At 43.4% G+C, this 22,694-nt stretch overlaps 1 protein-coding gene across 1 annotated transcript in view; it reads left to right on the plus strand.

The window, feature by feature from the left end:
* The window catches only part of mapkbp1 (mitogen-activated protein kinase binding protein 1), a 57,622-nt gene extending 35,335 nt beyond the window's left edge, over positions 1–22,287 (plus strand). The window contains 20 exon segments of the mRNA XM_034207423.1: positions 1,719–1,844; positions 2,270–2,340; positions 3,094–3,215; positions 4,952–5,027; positions 5,143–5,254; positions 5,452–5,515; positions 5,812–5,940; positions 6,182–6,315; positions 8,833–8,879; positions 10,834–10,968; positions 11,213–11,344; positions 11,688–11,815; positions 12,499–12,620; positions 13,400–13,591; positions 14,695–14,776; positions 14,868–15,334; positions 16,280–16,822; positions 18,858–19,100; positions 19,363–19,448; positions 20,457–22,287. Of these exon segments, the coding sequence (XP_034063314.1) occupies positions 1,719–1,844; positions 2,270–2,340; positions 3,094–3,215; positions 4,952–5,027; positions 5,143–5,254; positions 5,452–5,515; positions 5,812–5,940; positions 6,182–6,315; positions 8,833–8,879; positions 10,834–10,968; positions 11,213–11,344; positions 11,688–11,815; positions 12,499–12,620; positions 13,400–13,591; positions 14,695–14,776; positions 14,868–15,334; positions 16,280–16,822; positions 18,858–19,100; positions 19,363–19,448; positions 20,457–20,672 (3,227 nt within the window). The 3' untranslated portion in view covers positions 20,673–22,287.
* Positions 22,288–22,694: the final 407 nt, after the last annotated feature.

Below are 22,694 nucleotides of genomic sequence, written 5' to 3' on the forward strand. Positions count from 1 at the left end.
CACACACACACACACACACACACATACACACACACACACTATAAAACGGGCCTGTAAAACTGTTACTGTTGGATAGTAAAACCTGCAAACTCAACAATAAGACGCATTTCTGTCGACAAAGAAACAGGAACACAGAGAGAGGAATGCTGAGACTCGTAAACACACACACACACACACACACACACACACACACACACACACACACACACACACACACACACACACACACACACACACACACACACACAGTTTAAGAGCAAAGTGCTGAGTGAGAACACGCCAGCTCAGCAATCCGAACACAATGTTAAATCCTCTCAGACTGTAAAGAAAAACACAATCTACGTCTCACACCTTTTTGTATATTTTCTGTCCTTATCTAGCTTTACAAATACATTTGACCTGTTGAGTTCACACAGAAACCTGCAAAGGAGATCTGAAAAAAACGAGGGAGCTATTGTCAAAAAGGGGATGTGGGAGAGAAACTCCCTCTGGAGGAACACAGGGATTTGAGGCTCTGCAGACCATTGACATGCACTAAAACCTACAGAGCCCTACTATCGGTCCAGGGACTACAGATGAAAAAACGCCTCTTGGCTAACTCTGGCACATTTACAGAAATCTTGATTAATGTGCACTGTCCCATTAAAGGTCACCTGTTGTGCAAATCATCTTCTTCATGTCTCTTCTACATCAACATGTGTCCCCTCTTCTCCATGTCTCTTCTACATCAACATGTGTCCCCTCTTCTTCATGTCTCTTCTACATCAACATGTGTCCCCTCTTCTTCATGTCTCTTCTATATCAACATGTGTCCCCTCTTCTTCATGTCTCTTCTACATCAACATGTATCCCCTCTTCTTCATGTCTCTTCTACATCAACATGTGTCCCCTCTTCTTTATGTCTCTTCTACATCAACATGTGTCCCCTCTTCTTCATGTCTCTTCTACATTAACATGTGTCCCCTCTTCTTCATGTCTCTTCTACATCACCATGTGTCCCCTCTTCTTCATGTCTCTTCTACATCAACATGTGTCCCCTCTTCTTCATGTCTCTTCTACATCAACATGTGTCCCCTCTTCTTCATGTCTCTTCTACATCAACATGTGTCCCCTCTTCTTCATGTCTCTTCTACATCAACATGTATCCCCTCTTCTTCATGTCTCTTCTACATCAACATGTGTCCCCTCTTCTTCATGTCTCTTCTACATCAACATGTGTCCCCTCTTCTTCATGTCTCTTCTACATCAACATGTGTCCCCTCTTCTTCATGTCTCTTCTACATCAACATGTGTCCCCTCTTCTTCATGTCTCTTCTACATCAACATGTGGAACGATGTTTTTGTTGGCTTGTGTAACCATTAGCCAATCAGCAACCAAGGTAACCCCCCCCCCCCCTTATCACCTGAACCTCCTCCTAGAGCTCCATTGAGTTCTTTGTAACCAAATGTCTCTCAGAGGGGCGTGGGGAGGGGCTCCTTATTTTCATCTAAAGTAACAGACAGAGAATCAGCACTATTATGGGTAATGCTGCAATTATCTGTTTGGTGTTTCAGCCAATCAGAGACAGGCTCTGTATATATCTGAGACCTGTAATATATTGATGAAAAACAGTATCATAGGCGACCTTTAAGGTTAATGAATACATACAGGAAAGGAAAACCCCCCAAAACATAATAGGATCTTCTTTCATCCCACATTTCCTCTGTGTGTCTCTCAGGTCTCCAGTTGTTAGCCACGGCCAGTCGGGACCGTCTGATCCACATCCTGGACGCGGGCCGGGAGTACAGCCTGGTGCAGACGCTGGACGAACACTCGTCCTCCATCACGGCCGTACGATTCGCCGGTCAGTCACGTGACCTCTGACCCCACATCACAAAACAAAACATTTGTACAAATGAGCCTTTTAGGAAGCAACCTCCTGCTCTCTGTCTGCTGACCTTTCTCAATGCTTTGCGATGCATTCTAACCTGTCATCTGATTGTGTGTTGAATTTGCATTATCCCCCTTTTATTACACAATTTCATCGTTTAATCTAAATGTATTTTTTATATGTCTACTATTTGTTATTTTTATTTGTTTTAATGTCTTTGACTGGTACATGTGTTATCTGTGTGATATCAATGTTCTGTGAAATGTCTATGTGAAGCACCTTGAACTGCACTTACTGTATGAGAGGTGCTATACAACTAAAGATTATTATCACGTTAAAGATGTCTGCTGTTAATGTGTGTCTCCTCTCTGACATCACGCCTTCTTCCTGTCTCTCAGCCAATGAGGGCAAAGTGAGGATGATCAGCTGTGGAGCCGATAAGAGCGTCTACTTCCGCACCGCTCAGCAGGTGAGAGGAGGCAACACGACTTACACAACACACACATATTGGATATATCGAATAAATGAACATATTAAAGAAATAACACGACAAGAAGGAAAGGGGAAATGTATAAGAAGAAAGGACATTTCCAGCTACTTAGTATATGAACTCAAATACTCCACTTCTTTTTGTATCTGTACTTAAGTATTATCCAGTTCTCCTTTTTACTTCTACTCTACTACATCTCAGAGAGAAATCTTGTACAGTGGAACTGATTCTTTAAGTTCCTTTGCAGATATAAATCCCTTTATCAGCTCTCTCCGACCCCTCAAAGCTCTACGAGTCATTCAGCATGCTGGTATATGTAGAAAGATATATCGTCTTATTGGCCGATGGAAACAGTTGGGTTTCAAGTCGGAAGATACGTATAAATAAACATAACATGTCCAACATGAATATGAACAAATGCACATCGTTATTATCTAATAATAAAATCGTGCAATTAATTACCGAGAGTCAAATGTATTAATTATAAGATTAGTTCCTCTGGTGGTCCAATTGTCTTTACATGTGGATGTTCACTTTACTTGTGTGTTTCCGACTAACATTAATAACCCCATTTCTATTCTATTGTATTTGTATTTACTTGCACTATTTATCTGTTGTATTTGTTTTCTGTGTTGCTCTGTTGGAGGAGCCATATCTCCACTGTAGCTGCTGTGCACATGGCAATGAAACCTGGAATTGAATTTCATCTTTTCTTCTTCTGTGGTGTCGCAGCTGGAGGAGGGTCTGCAGTTCACTCGCACTCATCACGTGGTGAGGAAGACGACGCTGTACGACATGGACGTGGAGCCCACCAGGAAGTACGCAGCGGTGGGCTGTCAGGACCGCAGCATCAGGTAACACACACACACACACACACACACACACACACACACACACACACACACACACACACACACACACACACACACACACACATACACACACACACACTCACTAACTCACACACTCACTAACTCACACACTCTCAACCACACCTCACACTCACACACCACACACACACACACACACACACACACACACACACACACACCTGTCTGAGAGTGTGTGTGTGTGTGTGTGTGTGTGTGTGTGAGTGAGAGTGTGTGAGTTAGTGAGTGTGTGGTGTGTGTGTGTGTGTGTGTGTGTGTGTGTGTGGTGTATGTGTGTATGTAGTCTGCAGGCAGGATTATTACCCAGCAGGCACCAGGAGGAAGATTAGGATTAACTCCCATGATCCCGTCTCGTTATTTAATTTCCTCTTTCTCTTCCTTCCTTTACCTCTCTATGTTTCTTCTTTCCTACATTTTTCCTCTGCTTTATTTACATTTATTTTTTCTCCTCTAACCCACTTTTTTGTTCTCTTGGTTTCCTTTTCATTTCCTCTCCTTCCTTTGTTGATTAGAAACAACATCCTTCTGCTTCTTCTCTGTTACCTCGTCACGTTACTCTAAATTAAAGAAATATGATGTGGGAACTCCTTTGCCACGAAAGTCAAAAGCAAATAGTTTCTGCATCTTTTTAATAACCTCCATGTTTATTGACGGTTTTCCAGGTTTGATTTGAATATTTTAAAGTCAGCAGCAGAACTTCAAATTCCCAGAGCAGCACCTGAACGCACCACGAACACAGAGACAGACAGCAGCCGTCATTAAATCATGAATTATTCATCCATTCTGGATCCATAAACAAGGAGTTTAAAATGTATTATTTACATGTTTTATATTAAATATAAATGGTGTCCAGTCTGGCTTTCCTCTCTGTGTTTGATTAGACTGCCACCTGCTGGTCAGAGTGGGGAAATGAGAGAAGAGCGTCCCCATTTGGGCAAGGACAGAACAATTTACAGATAAATAATACAAATAAAATAATTAGAGGTGCATAAACCAATAAAGGAAAACAATTAAACAACATTTAAACTCTAGATGAGCTTTATAATTAAATGGGCCCCCAAAAAACACACCCATTAAAGGTGGGGTAGGTAATTTTGGAGAAACCAGCTCGAGTTATTAGAAAATACACAGCCGGAACAAATCTGCCACTTCCTCACAGAGCCCCTCCTCCAACACACACGAACACGCACATGACCAATGAGGGCGCGAGATGAGTTTGTGCCCAGATGGAAGGCTGACAGGCAGGTAGGCCATCCAGTTACTTTAGCCGGCTCAGAGTGATTGGTCGTGCTTTTCACAGCGCCACGGCTTCCATTGATCATATTTTTTTATGTATTTATTGTCAAAGCACTTAAGATATTCATTGCTATCGGGATGTTAAGAGCATTCCATGGAATATAACAACAAGTGTATCTCGAGCCGGTTTCTCAAACTTACCTACCCCACCTTTAAAGTAAGTTGGAAAGGAATTTGGCTTAAACAATTTGTTCACCTTAATATTGTTTTTATAAATTATTACAGACACACACACTGCAAAATGAAGAATTATTGTGAGACAACTTATTGGACTTGTACTATAACTTTATTATTTTCTGTTCCTCCTCCTCCTCCTCCTCCTCCTCCTCCTCCTCCTCCTCCTCCTCCTCCTCCTCCTCCTCCTCCTCCTCCTCCTCCTCCTCCTCCTCCTCCTCCTCCTGCAGGATCTTCAACATCAGTAACGGTAAACAGAAGAAGATGTATAAAGGCTCTCAGGGCGAGGACGGGACTCTCATTAAGGTAAGGTCACTACGTTTAGCTAACATGTTTTATAGATTATTAATAACAATTTAGCTTCAGGTGTAAACTCACTCCTCCTCCTCTTCATCCTCCTCCTCTTCCTCCTCCTCCTCAGGTGCAGATCGACCCCTCCGGTCTCTACATCGCCACTTCCTGTTCGGATAAGAACATCAGCATATTTGATTTCTACTCCGGAGAGTGTGTGGCCACCATGTTCGGACACTCCGGTCAGTTGTGTGTGTGTGTGTGTGTGTGTGTGTGTGTGTGTGTGTGTGTGTGTGTGTGTGTGTGTGTGTGTGTGTGTGTGTGTGTGTGTGTGTGTGTGTGTGTGTGTGTGTGTTTGAATACATATGTTCTTGTAAGTGTGGCTTTATGAGTGGTTTAGTAAAGTTTTTCACACACATTTTCTTGTTCTGTCCCTCAGAGATAGTGACAGGTCTGAAGTTCACCAGTGACTGCAGACACCTGATCACAGTGTCTGGAGACAGGTACGCCTCAATACACACACATGTTCACTACACAGTAAACTGAGTGTGTGTGTTAACTTCAGACGGATTGATCCTCATGAAAACTGTCTTTATTTTCAATTGTACAAACTAAGCGCTTCACAACATATCATCCATTCAAACATCACGACATGAATCAATGTGATTTCATTGAAAACCTGTGTGTGCGTGTGTGTGTGTGTGTGTGTGTGTGCGTGTGTGTGTGCGTGTGTGTGTGTGCGTGTGTGTGTGTGTGTGTGTGCGTGTGTGTGTGTGTGTGTGTGTGTGTGTGTGTGCAGCTGTATCTTCGTGTGGCGTCTTTGTCCAGAGTTAACCATCAGGATGAGGCAGCGACTCGCCGACCTCCGACCTCCCAGCAGTGTTCCGATCTCCCAGAATGCACCTCAGCAGAAAGTGGCGAACCTCGGGTAAATGTTTGGCTTGTTTCACAGCTGCTGGTCATTTAAAAAAACACTAACCTCCATCGCGGAATACGAAAACTAGTCATAGCACAGCATTTAAATATAAAAGTCATAGTATAGTATGTCGAAAAAGTGTTTTTATTCTTAATTAAACATAATTGCCATCAAAACTCTTTAAGTTAGGAGGAGGAAGGACATATATATTATTTATAAAATACATTTTGTTATGATATGTTTGTGTTTGCAGCAGGGAGGCGCCGTCTCCTCGAGTCGTCACCATGTCGTCTGACAGCGATAAGGAGGAGGAAGAGGAGGATGAGGAAGAGCGTGGCGTTCCTTATAAAGTCACAGCAGGGTGCCTGGAGGAAGAGGAGGAGACAGGTGTGTTTATATGCTAAGTAACACAAGATAACATCTCCAAAAAATAATATGGAGTATAAACCTTAAAGGTCCCATGTCACGGCCATTTCCACTGATCATAACTCCATTGTTGAGGTCGACTAGAATAGATTTATATTGTGCAATTTTCCAAACTCACATTGGTTTCTCAAACGGCATCTCTGTAAACTACGTGTATTCACTGAATTTCACTCTCTGCCTTTAACGGCTCGTTGTAGCTCCAATAGCTCCAGCCCCCACCCTCCCTGTGAGCACAGTGTGCTCTGATTGGTCGGGACGTTGTGAATCGCGCTGAGCTCCGTGGAGGTGTTGTTTCCTTGTTTAGCGATACACAGCCAAACTCATCCTGAGCACACACAAAGTCACAGCCGAAGTAAAAACAATAAGTGTGGCTTGATATTGAGAAAGAAAAAGGTTGATAAACGCTGTGAGAATGGGTCTGCAGAGAGAATGGGTCTGCAGAGAGAATGGGTCTGCAGAGAGAATGGGTCTGCAGAGAGAATGGGTCTGCAGAGAGAATGGGTCTGCAGAGAGAGGGTCTGGAGAGAATGGGTCTGCAGAGAGAATGGGTCTGCAGAGAGAATGGGTCTGCAGAGAGAATGGGTCTGCAGAGAGAATGGGTCTGTAGAGAGAATGGGTCTGCAGAGAGAACGGGTCTGCAGAGAGAGGGTCTGCAGAGAGAATGGGTCTGCAGAGAGAATGGGTCTGCAGAGAGAATGGGTCTGCAGAGAGAATGGTCTGCAGAGAATGGGTCTGCAGAGAGAATGGGTCTGCAGAGAGAATGGGTCTGTAGAGAGAATGGGTCTGCAGAGAGAACGGGTCTGCAGAGAGAATGGGTCTGCAGAGAGAATGGGTCTGCAGAGAGAATGGGTCTGCAGAGAGAACGGGTCTGCAGAGAGATGGGTCTGCAGAGAGAACGGGTCTGCAGAGAGAATGGGTCTGCAGAGAGAACGGGTCTGCAGAGAGAACGGGTCTGCAGAGAGATGGGTCTGCAGAGAGAATGGGTCTGCAGAGAGAACGGGTCTGCAGAGAGAATGGGTCTGCAGAGAGAATGGGTCTGCAGAGAGAATGGGTCTGCAGAGAGAATGGGTCTGTAGAGAGAATGGGTCTGCAGAGAGAATGGGTCTGTAGAGAGAATGGGTCTGCAGAGAGAATGGGTCTGTAGAGAGAATGGGTCTGCAGAGAGAATGGGTCTGCAGAGAGAATGGGTCTGCAGAGAGAATGGGTCTGCAGAGAGAATGGGTCTGTAGAGAGAATGGGTCTGCAGAGAGAATGGGTCTGCAGAGAGAATGGGTCTGTAGAGAGAATGGGTCTGCAGAGAGAATGGGTCTGCAGAGAGAATGGGTCTGTAGAGAGAATGGGTCTGCAGAGAGAATGGGTCTGCAGAGAGAACGGGTCTGTAGAGAATGGGTCTGTAGAGAGAATGGGTCTGCAGAGAGAATGGGTCTGTAGAGAGAATGGGTCTGCAGAGAATGGGTCTGCAGAGAAGGGTCTGCAGAGAGAATGGGTCTGCAGAGAGAATGGGTCTGTAGAGAGAATGGGTCTGGAGAGAATGGGTCTGCAGAGAGAATGGGTCTGTAGAGAGAATGGGTCTGCAGAGAGAATGGGTCTGCAGAGAAGGGTCTGCAGAGAGAATGGGTCTGCAGAGAGAATGGGTCTGCAGAGAGAATGGGTCTGTAGAGAGAATGGGTCTGTAGAGAGAACGGGTCTGCAGAGAGAACGGGTCTGCAGAGAGAATGGGTCTGCAGAGAGAACGGGTCTGTAGAGAATGGGTCTGTAGAGAGAATGGGTCTGCAGAGAGAACGGGTCTGCAGAGAGAATGGGTCTGCAGAGAGAACGGGTCTGCAGAGAGAATGGGTCTGTAGAGAGAACGGGTCTGTAGAGAGAACGGGTCTGTAGTGAGAATGGGTCTGCAGAGAGAACGGGTCTGTAGTGAGAATGGGTCTGCAGAGAGAATGGGTCTGCAGAGAGAATTTCGCCGCGATCCCAACTGTCTGTTATCAGCCTGCAGCAGGGAGGAGAAATCATGTGTGTGTGTGAGGAAGTCCGTGGATTGGTTAATTTGGACCAATCAGCCTGGTCATAGCTCTGGGCGTGGCTACTGGGTATCCCTACGTAGCGATACCCAGGAAGTAAACAATGGAAAAAGAGAAATCTCCAAGGAGGCGTTCTGGGGCAGCACAGACAGGTCTTCTCTGTGTTAGAGTTTTACTCGCTACAGGGTGTACTTTGAGGGTTTGTGACTCTGCAGACCGTTACATGCAGAAAAACCTTCATAACACAAGGGGACGGGTAAGAACCAGAAAAGCATGACATGGGACCTTTAATACAATTAAATGTGTTGATCATCCAAAAGTGTATTAATAAAAAACTATCTAAAGAATTAAAAAGAAAAATGCATCTGGTTGGTGTAAGGAAGAGAACCAACTCAAATGATGGAACATTAAGAGTTTTAAAGATTGTATGTGATGAACAGGTATAATGGTGTTTTCCCTGCAGAAATGTCCGATGAGCAGTTTGACTCGCAGCGCGGCAGAGACAGCAAGGTCAGTGCAACATTAGATATTTACAGTCTTTAATATTTCTTATTCTCAAAGTGTGTATGCACTAAAAACGGAAGTCTGAGGTGTAAACATTAGTGTTGGAATCAGTTAGCAAGTTAGCATGCTGCTTACTAGTGTGTACTGATGTATTTTACAACAAAACCCTTGTGAAGTGAAAACAACTTAATTTCTGTGCATAAATGATACATTTTATCTCTCTAATTAATGCATTTTTGGGCAAGCATTCATAAAATGTTGGCATTTTAAAGACTTCACCTATTATGCAGAATCCACTTCTTCATGTCTCTTCTACATCAACATGTGTCCCCTCTTCTTCATGTCTCTTCTACATCAACATGTGTCCCCTCTTCTTCATGTCTCTTCTACATCAACATGTGTCCCCTCTTCTTCATGTCTCTTCTACATCAACATGTGGTCCCCTCTTCTTCATGTCTCTTCTACATCAACATGTGTCCCCTCTTCTTCATGTCTCTTCTACATCAACATGTGTCCCCTCTTCTTCATGTCTCTTCTATATCAACATGTGTCCCCTCTTCTTCATGTCTCTTCTACATCAACATGTGTCCCCTCTCCTTCATGTCTCTTCTACATCAACATGTGTCCCCTCTTCTTCATGTCTCTTCTACATCAACATGTGTCCCCTCTTCTTCATGTCTCTTCTACATCAACATGTGTCCCCTCTTCTTCATGTCTCTTCTACATCAACATGTGTCCCCTCTTCTTCATGTCTCTTCTACATCAACATGTGTCCCCTCTTCTTCATGTCTCTTCTACATCAACATGTGTCCTCTCTTCTTCATGTCTCTTCTACATCAACATGTGTCCCCTCTTCTTCATGTCTCTTCTATATCAACATGTGTCCCCTCTTCTTCATGTCTCTTCTACATCAACATGTGTCCCCTCTTCTTCATGTCTCTTCTACATCAACATGTGTCCCCTCTCCTTCATGTCTCTTCTACATCAACATGTGTCCCCTCTCTTCATGTCTCTTCTACATCAACATGTGTCCCTCTTCTTCATGTCTCTTCGACATCAACATGTGTCCCTCTTCTTCATGTCTCTTCGACATCAACATGTGTCCCCTCTTCTTCATGTCTCTTCGACATCAACATGTGTCCCCTCTCCTTCATGTCTCTTCTACATCAACATGTGTCCCCTCTTCTTCATGTCTCTTCGACATCAACATGTGTCCCCTCTTCTTCATGTCTCTTCGACATCAACATGTGTCCCCTCTTCTTCATGTCTCTTCGACATCAACATGTGTCCCCTCTTCTTCATGTCTCTTCTACATCAACATGTGTCCCCTCTTCTTCATGTCCTCTTCTACATCAAACATGTGTCCCCTCTTCTTCATGTCTCTTCTACATCAACATGTGTCCCCTCTTCTTCATGTCTCTTCTACATCAACATGTGTCCCTCTTCTTCATGTCTCTTCTACATCAACATGTGTCCCCTCGTGTGAAAGAGACTCTGAAAGTTTCAGGAACAAAGATTCTCTCTCTTTTTGATCCATTTCTATAAAAACCTGTCTGAAAATGAGCTGATCAGATTTTGGTCACTTGATGATGTCATAACGATGTTTTGTCTTGTGTAACCATTAGCCAATCAGCAACCAGGTAACCCCCCCCCCCCCCCCCCCCCCCCCCCTTATCACCTGAATCTCCTCCTAGAGCACCATTGAGTTCTTTGTAACCAAATCTCTCTCAGAGGGGCGTGGGGAGGGGCTCCTTATTTTCATCTAAAGTAACAGACAGAGAATCAGCACTTGGAAACAGGGCTGAAACAGAGGGGATTATGGGTAATCAGAGACAGGTTCTGTATATATCTGAGACCTGGGATATATTGATGAAGAACAGTATAATAGGGGACCTTTGAGATCACAGCATTGTTTCAGTAGAAATGTCCCTCAGTGTTCTCTGTATTTGGGGTTCTTCAGGAGGATTGTGGGAGTCGCCTCCCTCGCCGGCGCTGGTCCCGCAGGACGGTGGGAGACGGGGTCCTGATGGTGAAGTCCATGCTGGACCTGAGGCTGCTGGACTCGTTCTGCCCCGAGAAACAGGAGCAGGAGGAGGTGAGGAGGGCACTCACACAAACATATTAACACAAATGAAACCTGATTAAAGGAATACTCTCCCTGTGTTACCTCCACGAAAACGTTGTTGTTTTTCACATGCCTCTACTTAAAGCCTATAAAGTAAAACAAGGTGCTTATCGGTATACATAACTTTAGTTTTAGGGCAAAGTATTCCTTTATGTAAACACCACATTTTGGGATGAAATAAGAGTTAACCTGACCGTTTGTCTGTGTAACCCAGGGGAAGACGCGCCCTCTGGATGTTAGCCCCTCCCCCTGCACTAAGAGGCGGAGCCCAGGTGTGGAGGCGGGGCTTCACAGGGCCAATCAGGAGCTGGGGAGCACCGTCAGTCTGCAGGTCCCGTCTGCATGGGTGAGAACAGGCAATATCTAACTTTAAGATTTACTTACAAGCTTCTTCTGGGGCTAGTCACGTAACAGGAAGAAAGGCATTATTGTGATATCTTGTTTCATTAGTTACTTCATCACTTCATCACTTCTTTTTTTTGGTATTATTATTTACATTTTTGTTCTATTTTATCTTTATTTTTACCTTGTCTGAATCCTGTTTTTCACTCTGACCCTGTTGCTGCTATAAACGCCTGAATTTACCCAAGGGGATAAATAAAGTTCCATCTTATCTTAAAACATTTAATCACAAGTATCTCCGCTGCATGCTCAGATTAATGACCTTGTGTGTCATTCTGTCTGTGAAGGCTGAGGGCAGTGAGGCAAGGACCAATCAGAGGCCAGACTTTATCCAGCTGTCCAATCAGAGCCCAGACATGGAGGCTGTGGTTCTGTATCCCGACCAATGGGAGGACAGAGTGAGCCTGGCAGGAAGGTAGGAATGTTTCCTGATTTCATCCTCAGCACACTTTTACAAATCACATACTTTGTACTTTTAGTATCTACTGCAGCTGCCCTTATAAAGTAGATACTGTTGCATGCTGGGACCTCATTCCTCACAGTAACCCTGTCAGAGGATTGTTAGTCTGAAAAAAGCCAAACATGCATGCTGACTTGCTTGCACGTGCACAAATGTGACAGGATACAGTTGGACATCCTGGTATTTTTAGCATACAGCATTTGAAATTGTATGTATTGGGAGAAAACAATATATCATTTTCGGATGTTTTAAAAGTTTTGTAGTATGAGTATTGGAACGTACACATTAAAGGTCACCTATTATGCAAAATCCACTTCTTCATGTCTCTTCTACATCACCCCCCCCCCCCCTCTTATCACCTGAATCTCCTCCTAGAGCACCATTGAGTTCTTTGTAACCAAATCTCTCTCAGAGGGGCGTGGGGAGGGGCTCCTTATTTTCATCTAAAGTAACAGACAGAGAATCAGCACTTTGGAAACAGGGCTAAAACAGAGGGGATTATGGGTAATGCTGCAATGATCTGTTTGGTGTTTCAGCCAATCAGAGACATGCTCTGTATATATCTGAGACCTGTGATATATTGATGAAAAACAGTATAATAGGGGACCTTTAAAGTAAGCCCCGCCTCTTCCTGTCAGTGAGTTCCAGGTGAAGGAGGCGTGTCCTGCAGGTGAACGTCAGGACAAACCCAGTCCAGACAGCGGCTGCTCGTTGGGATTCAGCTCCAGACTGTCCAGTCCTGTGAGACCGGCAGGAGACGGTGAGACAGAGAGACACAGAAACAAATCTTTAATTATGGCTAACAATGGTTTCCTCTTGGCTGAGGTAGGAACGTTGATGTATTGCTAACAGTGCACTGAAAACAGATTTAGCGGAAAAAAATATGATTTTACACATTAGAAAAAGCAGATATTTAAATCCAGTGCACCATTTTATCTGTTCTATTGTGTTGCTCTGTTGGAGGAGCTCAGATTTTCATTGACACATCTACACCGTAGCTCACATGACAATAAAAGCCTTGAATCTTGAATCAGTGCTCTACATTGTTTTAAGCTTTGACTGCTGCTCTTTTAATAAGTTCATCTTAGGTCAGGATCTGCTGGTGAATTGCACTTAATGTGTTTATCAACTCCTAATAACCGCATAATCATTTATTTTATTTTTATTATCATACATTTGACCTCCTTGTGTCTATGAACCTGATCAAATGTAATATTTTGCTGCATGTACCTTTTAAAGTTCTTAACAAACAATCTGAGGGGAATTTCTTATTGTTAGTTTTTAACTTGTGATGTGTCCCTTTGTAAAGCACTTTGAGCTGCATGTGTTGTATTAAAAGTGCTGTATAAATAAAGCTTTATTATAATGGTAGTGGATGGCAACAAGCATTACTTTTCTTTAAATACCATTAAATTCTCAATACATTTGGATGGAAACCTGGCCAGACATACAAAGATACAATACAGACATTTCCTTTTCCTGTCACTTACCTGATGTAATCGTTCTCATTCCGTCTTTTTCCTTCGTGTCCTCTCTCAGATTCCGAGCCCACGGAGCCTCTCAGTATGGATGGAAACTCCTCTGAGATGGAGATGGATGAGGATGAAGAGGAGGGAGGAAGAAGAAGAGGAGAAGAACAGCTCAAGGCCTCTCAGGTCGTCCCTCAGACTCCAGACCAGGAAACTTTCCTGAAGGAAAACTTTGGGACACTGGCCAACCTCTCAGGCTTAGGTAAATCAGGAAACAACTCCACGAACCACACAAAACATTAACCCTGTCAGCACCTTATTTACTTTAGACTTTAGACTTGAACTTGTAATGGTCTCGAAGGACTTTAGACCTGGACTTGTGGTTGTCTTGAAGATTTTAGACTTTATTGAATATTGACTTAATTGTTTAGAAGGACTTTGGACTTGTAATTGTAATTGTCTCAAAGGACTTTAGTCTTGAACTTCTGATTGTCTTGAAGGACTTACAGTAAGACGGTGTTTACACGAGAACGAAATGGGTTGTATCTGCTACTTTTCTCTCGCATATAGCCCGTTCGTTCACACGAGGCCATAACGGAACCGCGGAAACGGACCCCGCAAACGATAACGGGTCCCAAGGTGGATAGACCTGCAACCGGAACGCTCTGGGGGGCCAAACGGCTCTGTGTGTACGCCCTATACGATCATTTCCTGATAACGATGAAGCCATAGCCCCGCCTCTCCACACCTCAGCTGCTCATTGATGTAGCATGGTCAGTAGCTACTGTCATTAGCTCCTGCTACTGCTACTGACCATGCTACAGATGTTAGTGCAACATCTACAGCTCCTCTACCACAACCATCAGCAACAAGTGGACATGGAGAACTACATGAACTACATGTTGCTAAATCCACCGCGGGGCATGAACAGAAGGGCAACCATGGCAACCATGCTCGGGGGTCTTCTTCGCTGCTTTTGGTGTATTTTGTGGCGAAAGTACAGCGCCACTTACAGGCCCGGCATATGTACTACAGCGTTTCCAGTGGTCTCGTGTGAACGGACACGTTAAATGAGCCAAATGCGTGTGAACAGAAGACTTTTTTGAAAACGAATTTGGTGCGTAAACGTTACCGTGTAAATGGGGTCTAAGACTCAGACTTGTATTTATAATTGTTTTGGCCCTTAAGACTTGGGTTGAAGACTTTCCTTTGACTCGACATGTGATGAACTTTGATCGTTGTAGTCCTGACAGAGCTGAACTTTAACGGACAGGAAGCCAAGATTGTGATGTTTTCTGGTGTCTTAAAACAGATGGATAAAAGGATATTTGGTGGATTAAAACATGTTAACTGTGTTTTCCGTAGGGAGTCCCAGCAGGGCGTCTCACAGCTCCAGTGAGAGCCTCAGCATCTCCTCCAGGTTCCTCTCCCAGAATCCAGCTGGAAGGTAAAGCTGAAAGACGGTTGATCAAAAAAACATCTGGTTCTTCGTCTGGTCTGTTGTGTTTCTGATGAAAAGTCTTTTGTCTCCCTCTCAGCCGGACTGTGCTTCCTCTCCCATCTCGAGGAGGAGGATCGGAGGCGAAAGCCCGTCCTCTGGTCTCAGAAGTCCGACCTTTAATGGAGGAGAACCGGACCCAGGACAAGAAGTTATCATGGAACCAGGAGCAGAACCAGAACCACAATCAGGACCAAACCTTTTCAACTAAGGACCAGAAACAGAACCTCAATCAGGACCAAACCTTTTCAACTAAGGACCAGAAACAGAACCTCAATCAGGACCAAACGCAGGACAACATCCAGCCGGGTAAAGATCAGCTCCAGAACCGGGTCGAGCAGGAGATCTCTTCAAACCAGAGACCCTCACCACAGAAGAAGAAGGTCCAGACCTCGGGGGAGTGCCGGAGGAACCTCGGCCCGACAGCCAGAGCCACCGTCTCTCATCTGAACTCCTCATCTGGACTCAGGAAGGCTCAGTCGGTCCAGAGTCTGCTCACCGACACAGGTCTCACCCTGATATAAGACACAATAACTTCAGAAGTGACACTGCAGTGAGATATCAGGTCTTGTTTTTAGACAATGCATCATCTTGTTAAGTCAAAAATCTTATTTTGAGTTGTATCTCAGATGATACATATTTATTACATATTTATTAGAAAATCACCAGCTAGCATCAGAACACAGCTTATTTTCTAACGCAACATTTCCTGATTCTGGTAAAATATAGTAAAATAAGTTTTCTCCCAGATATTTACAAGATCTGATTTATCTAAATATCCCATCTTCAAGCAACATGTGAGTCAGTGACCTCTACAATAAATGGAGGGCAGCAGAACTCACCTAATCTTGAGGAACAGAGAGAATGCCAGAGAACTGGAACACAAGCTAAGCTACTTCTGTACAAGACATATTTTAGCTTTAGCCACCATTTTATCTCTGCCTTGATCGGTTATTGTTTTTCTGTTTTTGCGTGATGTTGGTATTTTGAAGGGGTAGTTCCACTTTGCCTTAGTAACACATTAACAAATTAACAATTAAAAGCAGCGGCAACTTTTGTGCTCAGGGAGGGGATATGACTGCTTGTGTCAATGGAGTCTGGTAGCTTTGAAAAGAGCATAGATGAGAGATTCATTCCCCCTTTGGAAAGAACTGTCTTACAGCGACAGGGAAAATATTCTTAATATTGCGTACAATTTAAAAGTAACTAAAATAATTGTTGCTTTAGCCAGCCGGTTCCGGCCTTAAAGGTCCCTTATTATACTGTCCACAGAGGGGACACATGTTGATGTAGAAGAGACATGAAGAAGAGGGGACACATGTTGATGTAGAAGAGACATGAAGAAGAGGGGACACATGTTGATGTAGAAGAGACATGAAGAAGAGGATTTTGCATAATAGGTAACCTTTATTAAGGATATAAATAACACTCCTTCTCCCTCTCTCTCTTCAGGTGACTCCCCCCTCTCCCCCTGCAGAGACCTCCCCCCTCTGAAGCTTCTCCCCCTCCAGCGTCCCACCACCCTCCCTTCCTCCCCCAGACGTCCTCCATCTTTACCCTCCACCCTCCAGAGACCCAACCCCACCTCCCCTAAATCCCCCAAATCCCCTCATCAGGAACACGCCCCCACCTCCTTCTCCTCCTTCACTCCAGCTCCTTCTCCCTTTCCTTCTGCCTTCGCCACCCCGAGGAAATCCTCATCCCCCGCCCCCTCCTCCTCTTCCTCCTCCTCTGTGTTGACGTCTCGCTCCTACATGAGTCCGACCACCAGCTCCATGGCGAAAATGTCTCGCTCCATTTCTATCGGCGATGGCCTCAACGTCCCTGAAAATGGCGATGAAGACCCCTCAGTAACTTCCTCTTCCTCCTCTTCTCAAATCAAAGACACTCCTCCTCTTCCTCCTCCTCTTCTTGTTGCCGTGGTTCCCTCAAACGCAGCTTTGGCCACGCCTCCTCACGCCGCCGTCGTTCCCGTCGTCGCCTCCTCGTCTCTGGGTAACCAAATGAAAATCAAATCAAACTTTATTTGTATAACCCAATATCACAAAACAACCATTTGTCTCAGTGGGATTTACAGATTAAAAACAAACAACAACAACAACAACAACAACAACAACAACAACAACATTGTATATGATGGAGTTACAGCAAAATTAGAAGAAAAGATAGTGTGTGGAATACAAATAGAAATAAAACAAAATAAGATTCAACAAAAGACAATAAAAATACATGAAACATTCAAATGAATTACCATAACAATAAAATAAAATGAATACCATAAAATGCCAGCTCTACTTGAAGGCTTTGTTAAAAACGTAGCTGTGGCAATTACAGTCATCTCATGTGGTCGTGCCCTAGGGCTGCTCAATTCATCGTATTTTAATCGCAATTACGATTTTGGCTTGCAACGATTATGAAATCAACATAATCGAAATAAAACGATTATATATTTTGTATTGGTCTTTCAGTTGAATTATACTTAAAGTTCAGGGTAATCAACTGTTAAAAACATACTGTTAAAACATTTTTGTTCAATAAATGGATGTTTTCAAAGTAAATGGATAATCGTTTTTATTAATCGTGATATCAATTATTGACCCAAATAATCGAGCAGTCCTACCTAAAATGATACTGTATCTTTTTGGGAGTCAATGCAAACTGAGATCAGAAAAGTGTTTGGCATAGATTTACCTTTTAACTTATGTAACCGTGTCCTCGGATCAGATTTAAATCACGAACGTAGACATTATAGGTTTTGCTCTGAATGCAGCATTACTCACAATCCTCCAGAAATGGTTGGATGAAGATCCGCCTAATCTTTTGTTATGGTTTGAAAAACTGATCCTGGAGCAGCTGTCACACAGCGGCGAGGACCTCTGGATGAGTTTAGAGACTAGTGTCCAATTGCACCGAACATGAAGGAAGAATGGTCAAGGGTTCTAACTGTGGGCTTAAAGATAACATGATAAACTCACACATGAGTACTCGGTTGCTACTGTTGCTGTTTGTGTCGTTGTTTGATGTTATTGTTTTGTGAGTTCTATTAGGTTTGGTTCTGTTGTCCCTAATGTTTTTTTGTATTGTATGCATTAGGGATGGGAACGATGAATCGAATATTCGAAATTATTCAGGTTTTCGAATGAGTTATGAATATTAATATATATCTTCTTTTTTTTTGGGAGGGGTGCCTAAGTTGATTACATATGATCAAATGGAATAATTCAATGTATACGACAGTGCCATAGCTAAGTGTGTCAGGTCTAAAGGTGTGCTTTGCTCCGCTCACCGGTCCCTCACAGCGGGCAGAGCTGCAGGTGCTGATCTCTCTCTAGCGTCCGGTTATACTTCACTCGCGTTTATGTCCAAATCCATCAGATCTAGTTAGTTCTAGCTAATGATACGGCTGCTGCCCCTCCCTACTCGCAGATCACGCAGACTCAAACCTCATCTTATGCCCACATTCCAGCTGAGAGGGTCTTCTCTACAGCTGGCCTGATTTTGAATCGCCTCTCCCCTGAGTAGACATGCTCATATTCTTAAACAAGAATGAGTATTGAATAGCTGCATTCTGTGCATAGGCCCTGTTATAGGTTGTTGATCTCTGTTGTCACGGGTTACGTTACCCTAACCCGTTATGTTGTTCGTGTTTGATCCCTCTTTCATTTAAAAACCAAGTTATGTTTTAAGCATGAAAGCTGTAGGCCTATAGCTGTCAGCTGCTCAAACTGTGATCACCAGTTCAATACATTTGACACATTCGACTTGGTTTCTATAATTATTTGAACATGTATTTATTTATTTTTCAAAATTAATTAATTATTATTATTTTTTTGTAAATATTTTTCCCACATTTTCTTTGTTGTACATTTCATTTCGGTTGACTGTTTTTTTGGGGGTTGAATAGTCGAATATATATTTGCTTTCAAATTCCCATCCCTAGTATGTATACAAATATTGAAAGAGAAAAATGTAGGTCTTCAACGCACTCTTTAAAGTTCGTATACACTCTCTTTCTCTCTGATTAACACAGGAGCCCCTCCTCCCTCTCGGGGTCTCCAGGCTCGAGTCCCAGGAGGCAGCAGACCCTTACCGGACAAGCCTTCGCTGGCCATCTTATCTTCCTCCTTGTCTTCTTCCTCGTCTTCCTCCTCGTCTTCCTCGTCGCGGCCTCCTCCCGTCTCCGTCTCCCCGCTGACTCCTCTCCCTTCGACACAGCAGGAGGCGGAGCTTCAGACTCCAGGAAGCAGCAGCGTGGAGCCGAGAGATGACGAAGGTTTGGACTCTCATCCTCTTCCTCCTTTAACCCCTCACCTTCATCCTCCTCCACCTCATCATCTTCCTCCTCATCACTCTCCTCCTTTCATCCTACGTCTGAGCTCCACCCCTCACCTTCATCCTCCTCTTCATCACTCTTCCTCTCGTTCTGTACGGACGGGTGAGACGTGTCCACTTTTTCTTCCACTGCATTTCACTTTTCTTTTTCACTCCCTCTATACATATTTAACCTTCAAGCACATCTACTTCTCTGTATTCAGATCAGCCAATCAGTGTGGAGACCTGCAGAGCTCTGACCAATGAGCTGCAGAGCTGCTTCAAGAGAGCCACACACCTGTACAGGAAGGTGAGTCTGTCATTCAAGCTGTTTTTCAGAGTCAAAGTTTACTTTCAGCTGAGGGAAGGCTATTTGCAAACTCAAGTTATTGTCACCATGTTTGGTCTATAGCAGGGGTTCCCAACCTGGGGGGGGGGGGGGCGCCAAAGATCGCAGGGGGGCGCCAGGCAATACATGATTGTCACTAAAAGCCTTGTCTCTACATTACAATAAAATATAAAAAATAATTGATTAATTAATTTGAATAAAAATTCAAGTTAGTATTAAAGGCATAAAAAGACAGAAATGTATAATTCTTTCTTTAATATAAATGTTTCTTCTGCCCGTAAAGTGTCCAAACCAGGCTTTTCTGGATAAGCGCATTTTTTAAAACACAGTCATTGTCCATGCCGGTTTCAGTTGGATTATTTGTCACAGTTGCTCCGATCAGATCGGTCTCTTTTGAATCCACATAAACACATCGGCAAAATCCGGCTTACTTTGAGCATGTGTTTTAAACAGTTTAATCCCTTCGTGAATTGTTTCCACTTCCGCCGTCCTTTAATTTCTTCATACAGCGGGAATCCAAATGAATTAATCCTGAGTCCAATAACCATCAAAGTCACTCCAATAGTGCTCCTTAATTACGCTTTCGTCCTCCTTTAACAAAATACTTCACATTCATCCAGTTTGTGACAGTAGTTGTAGCATTTTTGAGACTTTTTGGGAACCCCTGGTCTATAGGATTTGCCCGATGGAAAATAAAGCTTTGAATGTCTGTACTATTTTATGATGTAATAAATAAAAAAATCAATAAAAGAGAGAATAATCCTCAAACAAAACCCTGAAATCGAATAAAGTTATTAATTGGGTTAAATTAGTTTTATCTTATTTAAATCCACATTCTTCAATGACCTGCAACTCCAGAATTCTTTTTTCGATGACTTAAAAAAACCAATCCTACTCGATTTTAGTTCTGCATATATTATTATGTTCACTCTTGATTCTCACCTGTCTCTCTCTCTCTCTCTCCTCCAGGTGAGAGGCTCCTCCTGCGATGGCCCCGCCCCCCACCAGCAGCAGATGGCCGTCGTCCTATCAGAAGCCTTCCAGACCATGAGGGCGGAGCTTGACTGTCTGCCGCTCGCCGCCCCAGCGGTAGAGGGGGGCGTTGGGGGGGAAAAGATGGCTGCTCTGCTGGAGGAATATTCTCTTCTGCTGCTGCAGGCCGTGAACAGGAGGATCAACAACTGAACACTACTCTTCATCGCCTACTCTTCATCATCTTCTCTACCTCTTCTTCCTAATACTTGTTCCCCTTTTTCTTCCATCTTTCTTTCCCTATTTTCTGCTTCCTCTCTTCCTCTATGGGTGCGTCTCACTTCGGTTATTTTTCATTTCCTCGTTCCTCGGGCTCGGTCTCACCGGAAGTTGATTTGTCTGCGCCATCTTGAGTACCATCCCAGTGGCCTTATTTGTGCCGGAGGATCGAGGAGTGATAACGGAGGAACGATAATCGAGGAACCACCAGACCATCCTCCAGTGAAATCCTCAGACACTCGCCCCGCCCCCTTACTGTGTATCGCTCACTGATTGGACGATGCAGCGCATGCACTGATCTGGCTGCTGTCAGACGATCAGCTGTGCGGCGTCATCACAAACGGACGTCGCTTCACGTGACGCTCCGGAGGAAACGACATCCCATTGCTCTTAAAACTCATTTCCCTGCTTCTCGTGGTTTCCTTGCGTCTCCCCTTGCTTCCCTGGTCGGAGGGACTAGTCGCAGGGAAACGACGCAAGTGAGGGACGCAAGGAATCCATTTAACCGAAGTGAGATGCACCTTCTGTCTCCTACTTCTCTTCCCTTAGTCTTCCTCCTCCTTTACCCCCTACTTCCTCATCCTCCTCATCCTCACAGATGACTGATCTGAAGACATTTAGCTTTTCGCTCAACTTGTATTCCTTGTATTATTATTTTTCTCTCATTTCTTTGCCTCTTCTTTATTTATTCATTTATTTAACAGGGACAGTGCACGTTAATCAAAGATTTTGTAAGTCAACCGAAAGACACATTTCATTTTAAACAAGTAAATACAATCAAATAAAAACATGCAACATACAGTGCTGGAAATCTACTAATAACAGAACAATAAAACAAAACAACTTCATCGATTCTTCCTCACTTTCCCATTTCCTCTCCTCCATCTTCTAATCGTCTTTCTCTCTGCTCTTCCTCTTCCCCTTACCTCCTCGTCGTCACAGATGAAGGATCTGAAGCCATTTTGTTTTTCGTCTGGACTTTTTATTCCTTTTTTATTGGTATGCAAGAATCTCTCTGGTCTTAAAGGACACGTCGAATCACTTTAAAGTTTTTTAGAAACTGACGTTTTTATCAAGTTGTTTTTTAAAGACATTTCTGCGACTGAATCGTGGACATTTTTCCTTTTTCATTCCCATCGTTTGGATTATTGTTGTAGAAACATTGATGTTAGACTGTAGAGACTTTTCAAAGGAGCAAACAGCAATATGAGATGTTTTTTATCACAGTTTGATGTATATTTTCTTTCCTGAATTCACTTGAACCTTAAACGCTGAATTCAAGTACGATTTATAGTTTGTATTTATTGTGTTGATGTTACATCTTACCTGTCAGACTGCTGAACACTGACTGGCTCTTTATTCTTCTCACACTGACCACCATGTTTTTCCAAAATCATGGATTTTTTAAAATTGTTGTTAGAGAAACACTTTTAGGGCTTGTTGGGTTTACATTTGGGGTCAAATTGTTGTGAAACTTTTTCACTAACATAAAAACAAACAGGTCAAATGTTTTTTTGTCAATATGTAATAAAAGTTTGAGACTTATTAAGAGGTTTGTGTTTTTATGAAGGTTAACTTTTGTTATTACACGGCTTAGTCAAATACTTGATTCTGATTGGTCGACAGACAGGAAGTAAACACTAAAGGGAACAGCAGAAGAAGACAAACAGGAAGTAAACAATAAAGGGAACAGCAGAAGAAGACAAACAGGAAGTAAACACTAAAGGGAACAGCAGAAGACAGACAGGAAGTCAACAATAGAGGGAACAGCAGAAGAAGACGGGAAGTAAACACTAAAGGGAACAACAGAATAAAACAGACAGGAAGTCAACACTAAAGGGAACAGCAGAAGAAGACAAGAAGTAAACACTAAAGGGAACAGCAGAATAAAACAGACAGGAAGTCAACACTAAAGGGAACAGCAGAAGAAGAGAGACAGGAAGTCAACACTAAAGG

Source organism: Gymnodraco acuticeps, unplaced genomic scaffold (genome assembly GCF_902827175.1).
Source record: "Gymnodraco acuticeps unplaced genomic scaffold, fGymAcu1.1, whole genome shotgun sequence".
NCBI classification, from domain to species: domain Eukaryota; kingdom Metazoa; phylum Chordata; class Actinopteri; order Perciformes; family Bathydraconidae; genus Gymnodraco; species Gymnodraco acuticeps.